The sequence below is a fragment of the Centroberyx affinis genome, unplaced genomic scaffold (assembly GCF_046629955.1).
Source record: "Centroberyx affinis isolate AG114_WGS23_722 - 3 ecotype Tasmania unplaced genomic scaffold, CSIRO-AGI_Caff_v1 ptg004026l_1, whole genome shotgun sequence".
Taxonomy (NCBI): Eukaryota; Metazoa; Chordata; class Actinopteri; order Beryciformes; family Berycidae; genus Centroberyx; species Centroberyx affinis.
In genome coordinates, this window is record NW_027281827.1 from 198,120 (window position 1) to 211,327 (window position 13,208).

The window sequence follows — 13,208 nt, forward strand, 5'->3', positions numbered from 1 at the left end:
CTGAAATGTATATGGTGTTGTCAATTAACCTTTTCACGACTGTCAAACAACTGCATGATCATTATAATGAAATTATCTGGAAGACACAAAATGCTAACAAGCTAGCAAACATTCGTACAAGAGAGGAATCATGTTAGCATTTTGAGACTTCAAGAAAAAAAGCATTTTAATGATCCTGCTGTTGTTTGACAACTGTGACAAGATAACGACAAATTATTTACACCATATACATTTCATATCAATTATTAATACACAGAAAAAGCAACAACAAAAAATGTTGATGTATTTTTTTTATTTTTTTCATAGAAATTGAATAGGGTTTGGCACTTGTGCCGAACTTTGTAGGCGTGGTTTTGCCGCGTCATCATCGTTCTTATCTATGGCTGAATATTCACGAGGATTCTTGCATAAATTAACCTCTATTTGCATTAGCTAGCTGACCATTCTACTTCTTAAATGACTGTACGCTGTTCCGGTCTCCATAAACTGGATGTGAATTTTCTTGCTAGTTTACGATCTTTGGTGCTACTAGTTTTAAATTTGCTCCCATAATAATGATTCACAAAATCACTGCTATAATCCATCAAATGAAGCTTGTCATTTAGACCTGAATCCAGAGCAGTATAGCTTTCATCAAATCATTCCAACGATATAAAAGACAGGCACATATCTGGCAGGTAAATGGATCTAATAACTAAATATTTATGAAGAGAAAAACTCAACTCAACTCTGGTGCCTCTTGTAGTTTTTGTAGTTTTCTATTTACCACCTGGACGAGACAACTTGCCACTAGCAAATAAGATTAATCGAGTCCTATCCAATTTTCTATTAATTTTGTGTGTATTTAAAAATGTTGCCATAATTCTATATGATTGATTAAAGGACTTGTCAGTCAGCACCATGGTCAGCGCAATAACACGAGACAGATATGGTATTATGTGGTATTTTGCGGTACTACTATGTGGTATTTTGCGGTACTATGCGGTATTATGCAGTTCTAATTTGCGGTACTGTGTGGTGATGATGATGATGATGATGATGATGACGATGACGATGACGATGATGATGATGATCAGATCAACTGTTTTGACCCTTTTTGTGATAGACACTGCTAGCAAATCCACTGGTTAACAGCCAAATGATTACAGATATCAAAATTCTGTCATGCTGTTTTATTGAAGAGCTTGGTCCAGAGATGATGCCCAGTATGGTGGCAATTGGACTAACAATGGAGGAGGAGGAGGAGGAGGAGGAGGAGGAGGAGGAGCAGTTAAAAATGTGTTTGTACAAAAGATTCAGAATACCAGAAAATCCATCCACCATCATTAATGGTCCTATTTGCAAGGCTGTAGACCAAAACCAGCTGCAAAGTTTGGTGTCACCCAGACTTGTGGCATGGGAGCATAGACAGTATAAAAAATGGGAGTTATGGCCTCTTACATAAAATCTTTACTTATTGCGCCTCCATGTGGCCGATCGGGGTCATAATTCTTGGGTTAAACGAGGCAACCAATGTCTGTCATATCATGTAGGCCTACCACCTCACGGGAAACTGCGCAAACGTGGGAAACATGGAACACTGTACAAAGAAGAGGAGGAATAAAAACCAGTACAAACACTATGGGCCGAATCCCAAAGAATGATCATTTATTATATATTTACTATAAAAACGATCTAAAAATAGCACTTATATAGTGATTACTCCTCCTACTATAACAACAACTACGACTACTCATAATAATAAAAATACTGCTTCATTCTGATAATTATGTTACAGGCAGCAACAGCTGGTCGAGGGAGTCTGCGGGACTTTGGTTGCGTTCCCGTTCCCATTTCTATGGAGTCAGCGCAGCCGACCAAGGAGGTTTATAGTAGCTCGACCGCGCAACACAGTCTGGAACAAACCCCGTGTCTGACGTTGCGTTTGGTTTGGGAGGAGCCAGTTAGCGGCTATACTTGACACGTAAGAATCCTGCGTGAATTTTAAGGAAGAAGCAACATCTTTCGTTGAGTTAAGTGTGGATGCATCTACTTTGCGCCTGGCTTAATGTATAGTTGATTTTTGTAGGAGCAGAGGCCTGTCTGGACGGCTTTCGGCGACGCGGGAGTGACAAAGAGGGGACACGGGCAAGATGAGATTTTCAATGTTTATTTCTGTCCTGAGGCCGATCGGGCCGATTGTAATCGGTATTTCTTTGGGGTTTACGTTGAGTTTATTGAGTGTGAATTGGGTGGAAGAATCGTGCTTTCTCGACGGTAAGGCAAATGATGATATTACTGTGGCTCAAGATGGACAGCTGAAGGGAGCCCGAAAACCCAACTCCATATCGACTGGCAACGATGTGGAGTCCGAAGAGGATTTTGAACCAAGAATAGTCCCATATAAACAAGTCCAACAAAGTGCCCCGAAGAAACTTTTTAGGTAAGCTTTATATTTCCCTTGAACACCTTAAAGTTTCCTTTATTAGTGAGCACATTCCTTAAATACCATACATTACGGATACTATTTGGTTTACAGGCTACATATTAGAACATGGCACGCTACAATGTAGCTAGCTGCATGCAGCTCATCCTCAACTGCAAGTAAATGATGACTGATAGAGTTTTGTTAGTTCAAATGTGCCAGTTGTACGAGCTTGCCAAATAGTTATGAGAATCAAAACTGACAAGATATAAAAAACTGAACCAGCTAATCCACAATGGGCCAGCCTATTTTCTCATTGAAGGTTTCAGTTCCTTGACGACATGCCGTTTTGAAGATGCCAATTAACATTTTTTTTTTTCTGCCCTCTACATTCCTTTCCTCACATGCTTTTGTCAGTTCCTCCCTCAAGTTCCCTTGCCCAAGTCAGCCCTGAAGGGTAATACTGGTTGTTATTTTCATGTGATGTTCAGATGGCTCTTGGCTCATTCCCTAAATCATTTAACTTTGGACGTGGTTTCACCTGAAATTATGTTTTTTTCCCCCAAAAAATCTGAAACGTGTCAGGGTTGCACCTTTGACCCCCAGTCATGTAGCATTAGTGGTGGATATGATGATGTTTGTGAGGCTGCTACCAGAGAACCAAGCCAGGCCTTCCAGTTTCACCTGATTCTTAGACTACTCTATGGTCAATGAACCACCTGAGCATTGTATGAATGTAACAGGAGTTATCCTTTAACTAACCTATTAAGCCTACAGTCAATACAGAATCATTTGTAAAATCCAGCGTTAGGAGAAAAGACTGTTTCATTATTCTGATGTAATCTTTTCCCCTGCCATCATCATTGGAACTGATTCTTGTTGCCACAGAAGTTTTGATGAAATGTGTACAGGCCACTTTTCCCTTGTAACTCCTAAAATGTACAAATGAGCAAAAAACTCAGATCATGCTGGAATTGTCCTTTAACTGTAGCGCTTATGACTTATCATGCTGTGGTCATTGAAAACATACGTCACTGCGATAAATAGACTGCCACAAACCGTGGTGTAGTAGCACTGGAATACTGTCACACAATAACTACTCTACTGTCACACATGAAACTTAAATGTTATTAACCGTCTAACCGTTTCATGTCTACATGCCTATACAACACATGTAGAAAAAAATACTTTAATGATGCCACATGCCACAAAACTCACAGCTTTAATCCATGATTAAATGATCCACGGTCAGCTATTTGCAGTGGGTACACAATTTCTTTAATATCTGAATTGGGCTCCTGTGTGAATCGTGGCGTACTAATAGACACACACATCCAAAACAAACAAAGTCACTGAAATAGTTTGCATAATGTTCACAGTGCACATTTACTCATCAGCTATATGACGTTTCAATATGCAAACAGTGACCTGCCGTCTTGTCGAAACTGGTTGCACCATATCCTGAGAAAGCGCTTTCTTCTGTAGAAGGCCCACCTGTGGTAATTTTTGGACTGTATCCAACATCCAAGTTCTAAAGGCAACCTGTCCCATTCAGTGTGTTGTACAGTAAGCTTCGTACCGCAGAAACAACAATACCTGTGGTTGGGATTTTACCCTGACACTGGTTGCAATGACGTACCACAATGCAAGTTCTTGCATGTTGCTAGGGAGGTTATGTTTTTATCAGTTAGTCTGTCAGTAAGATATCACAAAAACGTTGGTGGACAGATCGGCCTTGAGCCAAGGAACAACAACATTTTGGTGGTGATCTGTGAGTCACGCTATTTGGCGATTATCGGTTTTTAGCCATAACTGAGAGTAACAGAGATAGAGAATTGATTCCAAATCCTAAGGGTATGTTTGCAGGGTCAAGAAATCAGTTTAACTTAACGTTTAAGTGATCAAGATCATGTCTTTGGGTGTAACGGCAACTTGGAGAATTGTTCAGCATTGGCAGAGGTTTGCGCTCTCTGAGTGTTCATTTTTACTAAAAGCAGTAACTTATCAAAACCTGTTTGGTGTATTTTTCAGGGCAAAATACATAAGCACAGAGTTGGGGATGCGAGAGCGTCTGTTCGTCGGTGTCCTGACGTCCAAAAACACCATCAACACCTTGGGCGTGGCCGTCAACCGCACCATTAGCCACCACCTGGACACCGTGGTCTTCTTCACTGGCATGCGCAACCGCAAAATCCCTCATGGCATGTTTGTCGTCACTCACGGGGACGAGAGACTGATATGGAACATGTTTCAGACCATCAAATACATTCTAGAGCATTACATCAGTGAGTATGACTGGTTCTACTTTGTCCAAGACGACACCTACACGGAAGCGGACCGGATCAAAGACCTGGTGGGTCACCTGAGTATGGATCGGGAGCTTTACATGGGCCGTCCTGAGGAATTCATAGGTGGCGAGATGGAAGGCAGGTACTGCTATGGGGGGTTTGGGTACCTCCTCTCACGCACCCTGCTCCTCCGGCTCCAGCCCTTCCTGGAGAACTGTAGGAATGACATCCTGAGCGCCAGGCCTGACGAGTGGCTCGGAAGATGCATCATTGATTATGCCAACACAAACTGTGTCAACGAACATGAGGTAGGTTGAGTGTGTGTGCATGACACTGTTGAGATGCTTCTTACAATTTCCTAACATCCTTGTCTTTTTTCTCTAAAGAAAGCCATACATCTCTTTTCCATACAATTCTTAATTTGTAAAGCTCTTTTGCTTGGTTACCCGTGGTTTGTTTTGGGAAAAACGTGCAGGAATTGATAAAATGAATGTGAAGGCAGAAAGAACATTTTCTTGGGAGAAACAGAACTGTCCCAGCAGAAATCATGCTTCGCCTCTGGGGCTACACTGACAAGTGAAAGACAGCTGTATAACACTGTAATTACAGTGCTAAAACAGAGGTGATAGCTGTATTATAGAGTAGGTTGCTAATACCCTGTGGCCTGTTTTCACAGGTCCAGTAACTGTACTGAGTAGATAAACAGGTCAACACAGTGCAACCGAGTTCAGCCTTGGTTAGGTTCAATGGTTTGAAAATCCCTTGTGGGTCAACATGCTCTACTCATGTAATGTCATTAGCATTGAAGGTCAAACAAGCTCCGTGGAAGCCTGGTTTGTCCCAGTACCAGTTCAGGCAATGGCCTTGTTATAGGATGCATTCAGTGCACTTTGCTTGATCCATGCTAAACAGGTTTTTGGTCTACTTCGCCACACTAAAGTAAAAACCTCATATTTGCACCAACATTGATCCATCATTTTTACTTGATAAGCTACTCTAACAACAGCAATCAAATTTAAAGTCACCCTGTTATTATTAGCCTTGTCCTATTCTTACAAGAGCTACGTGGGCCTAGATTATTAAGTAGTGTCATGCCACGGATGTTTTCATGTGCTTTGCTTCCATTTTCTCTCCTGTGGCTAATAGTCTGAGCGGGAAACCATTTTGTTAAACAGTCAGAAACGGAGAGAGAGTTAAGTGCCTTGGGCCAGAATAACTCCAGCAGGGAGACCCTTGTTAAGGGAGATGTCGGGGGGGGGGGGAAAGTTGAAAGAAAGGCCTGGGAGGGGAGATGAAAATAGTTGCCACTTCACCATGTTTGTAGCTCTGATAAAGAGCACAGAGCCACACATCTGTTTTGCTAAGAGAGCCCATTGATGACAGTTGGGCACTGACAATGCTTCTTCCAAGTACACTTCTAAAGACTGTAAGCTGTTGGCAAACACTGGCAAGACGGAGTGGCCTCACTGCTCAGTCAAGCGGTGATTTAATTCCTTGTTCTTTTAATAGCTTGATCAGGTTGGATTCACTTTTTTTTTAATCACTCGAGCTGCTTAGGTTGTTCCTCTGTTTTAGCTTAAATGACTGTTTAAATGGGATTCTGGTGCAAATGGTGATCACTACAATATCGTCTTTAATTTCTTTACTCCTTAGTGTTGGCTTTAAATTCTTTACTCCTTAGTGTTTCCTTTTATTTTTAACAGCCCCGACTGCAAGGGCTGTAATTTATCCATATAATGTAAAGTTATAGTATCTCTTTAACTTAATTTTACTGTTTGAATACCAGGAACAAAATTCTTGATTCTAAACTTGACCAAAACACTGACAATAAAATCTGTTGTTGGAGAACAACAGAGTATTATGTTCTTACAAAATGGATCTTCATCTCCACTATATAATTATGGTTGAAACCACACTATTTGCAGTTGAGATGAGCCCAAGATGCTGCCTAGATAGCGTGTCAAGATTGTACGAATGGAAGTAGCACAGCGTAACAACTGAGTTTGGAATCACATTAGCCATGTTCCTGTCATGTTTAAGTCTCCTCATGAAAAGACCTCTCGATTTCTTCGCAGGGGCTTCAGTACTACCACTATGAGTTGGGCAAGAACTCCGATCCAAGTAAAGAGGAGAATGAACAGTTTAAGAACGCCCTGACTGTCCATCCAGTGTCTGACCCTGAGCAGATGTACCGGCTGCACAAACACTTCACTGAGATTGAACTCCAGAGAACCTACGATGAGATTGCTAAGCTGCAGGTAAGCTGATTCCAAGTGTCACAAATCATCCACTGTCCAGAGAAAAAAAATCCCCCTGCTCATCTGTGCTATAGGTTCAAAACACAAGTGATTTCAGTAGATAAGAATTTGAGTTTTTGATTTTAGTTACTAGACGTAGGGCAGGCAAGGGCAGACCTGAGTTGGCGATAGATCTCAACACTTTTCCAATGTTTCCACAGGCAGAAATAAAGAATGTGAGCGTGGTTGCTTTTGAGGGCAACCGAAGCGCCCAGTGGCCGGTGGGGATCAATCCACCTTTTGAGCCTAAATCTCGGTTTGAAGTTCTGAGGTGGGAATACTTCACAGAGGAGCAGATTTATTCATGCATCGACGGCTCTCCCAAGTGCGAACTGCGCGGCATTGACCGGATGGACGTGGCTGACGTCATCGACATAGCCATGGGAGAGCTGAACAAGAAGTACAAGCCGGTCCTGCATCTGAAGAAGCAGCAGCTGATTAACGGTTACAGGCGCTTTGACCCCACCAGGGGCATGGAGTACACGCTGGACCTGCAGCTGGAGGTGGTCAATCAGAAAGGTCACAGCCGTTCCATCACCAAGAGGGTTCACCTGGTGCGACCTTTGAGCCGGATAGAGATCATCCCGATGCCCTATGTCACCGAAGCTACAAGGGTTCACATCATTATCCCTCTGACACTTCAGGACCGGAGCTACGTCAACCATTTCCTCGAAGTTTTTGCCTCAAACGCCTTTGAGACCAGTGAAAATGCCATCTTGACGTTGTTGTTTATTTATGACCCAGTGGAGGCGCAGCAAGTCAACCAGAACGACATATTTGCCAGTGTGAAGGCTCAAATAAACGGCTACGAACGCAAATACCCTGCCGTGAAAATCCCATGGATAAGTGTCAAGACGGAGACACCGTCCCAGCTCAAGTTCATGGACATCATCTCAAAGAAGCACCCCGTCGACACGCTGTTCTTCCTGGCTAATGTCAACACAAATATCAATTCCGAGTTCCTCAACCGCTGCCGCATGAACTCCATCAACAACTGGCAGGTGTTCTTCCCCGTCCACTTCCAGGACTACAACCCTGACGTGGCCTACCACAACCAGCAGCCCCCGGCCACGGTCGACCTGGTCAAGGACGCGGGCCACTTTGACCGCAGCACATTCGAAGAGGCGTGCTTCTACAACTCGGACTACATGGCGACGCGCACGCGAATGGCGTCCGACGTCCAGGAGAACGAGGAGATCCTAGAGACCTTGGACATCTACGACATGTTTGTAAAGTATTCGGTTCTGCATGTGTTCAGGGCGGTGGAGCCGGCGTTGCACCAGCAGTACCGCTACCAGGCCTGCAACCCACGGCTCAGCGAAGACATCTACCATCGGTGCGTTCAGAGCAACCTGGAAGGTCTCGGGTCTCGCTCCCAGCTCGCCATGTTGCTGTTCGAGCAAGAACAAGGAAACAGCACTTGATCGCACCTTGTGAAACCTGTTGCTCCTGCGTGTGAATGGGTGTTTTGTATGTGTTTGTTAGGTTTTTAGCTAGTTTGGAAAAATGAATGCAGTACATTCCTAATGAAACCTTCTTCTAAATGTTTACAATACTTGTCTTGTCCATACAAAAGAGGTGCTAGAACCAAATGTGTTTGCTTTTAAACTATTCTGCTGAATTTTTTTGAAATGGCAATTCCAGTAGGTATACATTGTTATATTGCACCACAATTCATGTGTCTCTTTATGGTAGGGCATTGAAACATCGAGCTTTTGATATTTGCTCATTTGAGTATTTACCAAAGCACAACCTTGTATATGTGCCTTCGACATGGGTTTTTGATATGCTGGCTCTTGTTTTTTGCAGTCATCAGGATGTGCAGATATGCAATCCAACACTTCTGGAGATGTGCAGACTGTGTCTTTCATTTGAATTTCCATATTGTTACAAAATATGATCAACGGATTTGAATGGACAGGAGATATTATCTGACTGTCACTCTGGTCTAACCCTGTTATTTAGCCAGGAGACGTTGAGCAATTCAAGTGGTATTCCATTTCCTCTTAGTGGAAATGCTTCATCGGAGGCACCAAGTGTTGGCACTGATTTATTTTTCAGAGATTACTCTTTGGTTGAGAAGATGGTTCTATTATATCTGGTTGCTATTATAAGCACACTGTCTAGAAAAAAAAAAAAGAACAGAAAGCCCATGTTCAGATTATCAAGTATTGGTTAGCTCCAGAGTGCACCGGTTGTAGCTTAACCTTGCACTCCTTATAGGTCACTTGGAATTATCTTGATCCTATCCATCCACAGCTTGTATGTGCGCCTCAAATGTGAGGATTGGAGTTTCTTGACAGGGTCTACCTTGTCTCCAAAGGTCATAGACGAAGGCTGGTGTGTCCCAGTTAGCCAGGAGCGTGTATTTGAGTTGGATTCTTCTCCTGAAAACGCTTCCTTGACATTGCAAGAAAAATTCAATGCAATGAGGATTTTAAAACGATGGAAAAAGGTCACCTTGATAGATATCTGTGGTCATTGCCCCGGATATTTCATTCTTTTCAAGAGTCCTTGTATTTTCAAAACAGGACTAGTTGAAACCAGAATGTTTTTGTTTAGACTTTATTGAGATTAAGAATGTAATTGTAAGATTGCATATATAACATGAATGTTATCTGTCCTCTTCAACAAATTAACTTTTGGCCATGTCATCTCATGTCTCTCAGTCAGTTTTTATACTCTAAAAGATGTTTAATCATTACACAGTAGGCATTTTGGACTGTGTTGTTAATGTTTTTGTAAATTATTGAAATCGTAGTCCTCTACTGTGCTGTGTTAGAAATAGTTGCTCTCTCCCCGTCCTAGTGTAATCCAATGAGAGGCCTTTTCTACAGTATACAATGGTGGTGGACGTAGCAGGTACTGGACACCTGAAGTGTCAGTTTAAGTTAACTATAATGTGCAATATTGTACAGATTACACAATCGGATAGCTGTCCAATCGAGGACGGGACTTTTAAGTTAAATGACGTGTGCTGCTAGTACAGCAACATGTTATTTTTTTATATTTTTACATACACAACTCTGTTAGAACATAACTATGTGATATTGCCTAAATTAAGATTAGGGTTCATGCTTTCTATTTTGTTCATTAAATACACTGTACATTTATTGGACAAAAACTTTACTGTATTTTGCTGAGATAAACACTAGACACTTTCATCATCAAATAACTATAAAATACAGATAAAATTAAGGCAAGTCCTTTTTTATTTAACTGTAACTGCATTTAAAATTTATGGTGGAAATGCAACATCGACAGTTTGACAGTGGTCCTCGATTGTGTTGGATCTGTTTACTGCCATGGGAACCCAGTCATTTGTAAAATGGCTAACAGAGGTGAACTCTAATCACCAAGTTTACATTTGTGAGTTATCGCTTTCACCTTCCCATAATGCATTTCTTTCTCGACGAGAGCAGCGTCGCTCAGCGTGACAATGCCTCAACTGACAAAGTACGAAAGTTCACCTCAATGCTTTGAAGAAAACACTAATGATACGCTGAATTTTCCACAACTGTTGTTTAAGGAGGAGGGCCCAGATTAAGACCTGGGATGATTGTAGTGATTTGCATTGACCTTGCCCTCTTGGAATGGACTAGACTGACACCATGGCAGACTGTTACAGAGCCGCCATCCCTGAGGGAAGTCTCCATGTTGGGGTTTCCTGTGTTTTGATCATAACGTGTGTCCATCATTTCCTCTAGACCACGAGATTGAATTATGCAGATTCAGAACGGAGGCTTCCATCGCATTCCGTGTGTATAAATATATAAATAGACTCTGAAATTTCAAGTCTTTTTTTTTTTAGCTTTATTTACACACCGATTGATATTTTATTCTGCTGACATAACATCAAAGATATAACTTGCTTTATATTTTGTATTTTGTGTGTTGAATATGTCATTTTACTATGAAGTAATGTATTTGGTTACAACCGATCAATCATTGTAATTGTAATTTGAGTGGCACATTATAGAGTGAGGATTTCCAAACTGAATGTTAATCACTTCAAATCATTATGAACACCAGGAGAATACTTAGGCTCACATGTTCAGTGTATGCATATGGGTACTAATGTAACCACAGCAATTAATTTAATTCATTCTTGCCTATAAATTATTTTAGCCGACTCACACCATTTCGAGTGCTTTGAAATGTACATACCACATTCACATGTATGCTGAAATTCTCAATGAACTGTGAATTATTGTAATTATGAAATAAAGAATATTTAATTATAAACAGGCGCTCGGGTTTTATTTTCTCCCATTCAAGATTGAGGAGGGCATTTTTGATACTGGATTTACAAAGTCCAGTTTGTCCTTTAGGTGTCAGCAGAAGAGCATGTTTACTGTCTGCAGCACAGATTGTGGACCAGTATGGGCTTCTGCTGCTTCGCTCAGGTGAACAATGTAGTGAAACAGCGCTTGGAAATCACATTTCTATTGCAAGCTGGTATGGTTGTGTCAGTCGTTTTTTTTCCCCAGCGTGTACTCAGGAGGGCCGGAGTTAACATTCCTTCCCGTGTTGACCAGAGTCAGAACATTAGGGTCTCAGTGTTCGTCTGACCTGAGGTATTCCTGACGTCTGGCTCGGGTAAAAACGGCGAAATTACAGCCTAATTACAGCTTTAGTTATTTCAGGGATTCATACGCAGAACCCTGAGGCATGCTGTAAAACCACATAACTACAGAGCAGCTGGGACTTAATTGTATGTCATTATTTTGTACTTTGTTTTACATACAATCCCAGGACTTTCTCCTCCCACACAGGGGCGCAGGGTTGTTTCAACTCCTCGGGAGTAGTAGAATTAAAAGAAGAAGCGCAACTCAGTTCTTTATGTCTTCGACTTACGACTTGGCCAGGGGGGGGTGCGTTTCAAGAAGCAGGATCACACGTTTAGCCAGATAACTCAAAGAAGGATCATGAAATCACTTGTCAAGTGATTATCGTGACGAGGGATTGTCGGTTGGTGTGGCTTTCCGCACTTATCTGGCATAATCGTACTTCTTGAAATACCCTCCTCCTCTATGAGTTGGCCCACACTTAATCTTCACAAAACGTACCTTTGAGATGCCCTCGCTCCTCTTGGAACCTTGTAAATGATAATCGTAATAATCGTAATCGTAATAGGCTCTTAATGGGGGTGGAAAGGGGTGAAAATGAGTGAAAAGAAATGAAATAAAAACATTTTGATCCAAATGAATGAGTTTTGCCATGGAGTTACAAAGTGAATCTGGCTCTGGATTTAGGAGGCATTGGGTTTACCAATCTAAACTTTAATAGTCATCGTATTTACCATATTTAACATTTATAAAATGTGTTCTAACAGAGGAAACAGTCACAAGATTAGACTTCTGTACAAAATGTAAGCGTTCCTTGTTATTGGAGTGAGTTGTCCATTTCCATTTGTGTCAGACAGATACGGGATGGATTTGCCTCTTGACTTTGATATCTTGACAGCTGGTTGCATCACCCTGCACTGATATTTTTCTCTTGATTTTCGCATGTGAAAAAAACATTCAGCTGAAAAACAAAAAAAGGACAAAATAGCAGAGATTCAAAACCTAATATTGCTGACAGGTTGAATTGGCTTGATATGTGTGGATAATATAATATGCAAATGTCACACAGTCTTGGAGTTGGAACAGGTCGGCCCAAAAGTAAGAGTTGTGGTCCAAGACGGGAGCAGTGGCTTAAGGAATTCCGGGAATGGACGCTACATGTTGTCAAGTGATGAAGTTCTCCCATCTGCTGCGGTACAGATCTGCCGCCCACCACTTAGTCCCGTGGCACCTCGCACAGACTGCATGCAGTTGTAAAATCAACTATCTGTCAGTGGTTCATCTATTTCAAATGCTTTGGATACAGACTTCACCAGGATGTGTGTTACAGTGCAGCTGGGACACGGGGTCTTGAGGGTCTAGAAAGCTTTCTGCATCGACTATGGGCTGCGCCTGCCGTGCAAACATTGATAATGTGGCCCTGTATTCATCTCAGCACATCAGCCCCCGTGCGACTTGTCTGAGGATAGCTACAATTATTGATGACAGAGGAGAAGATTGTTATGCATAGCCTGTACAGGATGCCATCAGAGACTGTGATTGGGAACCTTTTGAAAATGTCAAAGTGACACATGATTATGAATATTAAACAGCCATGTATAGCCCATGATTACTTGACAGGGAGGAAGGGATTTGACAGGCAGATGACAGT

The 13,208-nt window shown here is 41.8% G+C and overlaps 1 protein-coding gene across 2 annotated transcripts; it reads left to right on the plus strand.

The window, feature by feature from the left end:
- Window positions 1-1,982: 1,982 nt before the first annotated feature.
- LOC139663480 (chondroitin sulfate synthase 2-like) lies at window positions 1,983-11,215 on the plus strand. Of its 2 annotated transcripts, XM_071542162.1 has the most exons (4): window positions 1,983-2,422; window positions 4,436-5,000; window positions 6,768-6,950; window positions 7,151-11,215. In XM_071542162.1, exons 1-4 carry the CDS (start codon window positions 2,133-2,135, stop codon window positions 8,411-8,413), a joined length of 2,301 nt encoding a protein of 766 aa, XP_071398263.1. In that variant the 5' UTR covers window positions 1,983-2,132; the 3' UTR covers window positions 8,414-11,215. The 2 variants fall into 2 exon arrangements, with proteins under 2 accessions (XP_071398263.1, XP_071398264.1); XM_071542163.1 differs by lacking the exon at window positions 6,768-6,950.
- Window positions 11,216-13,208: the final 1,993 nt, after the last annotated feature.

Bases quoted from the DNA above. Each gene is read 5' to 3' on its own strand.
- LOC139663480 (XM_071542162.1), top strand. From the start codon at position 2,133: ATGAGATTTTCAATGTTTATTTCTGTCCTGAGGCCGATCGGGCCGATT. The intron at 2,423-4,435 runs GTAAGCTTTATA...TGTATTTTTCAG, and splicing joins GCCCCGAAGAAACTTTTTAG to GGCAAAATACATAAGCACAG. The intron at 5,001-6,767 runs GTAGGTTGAGTG...ATTTCTTCGCAG, and splicing joins ACTGTGTCAACGAACATGAG to GGGCTTCAGTACTACCACTA.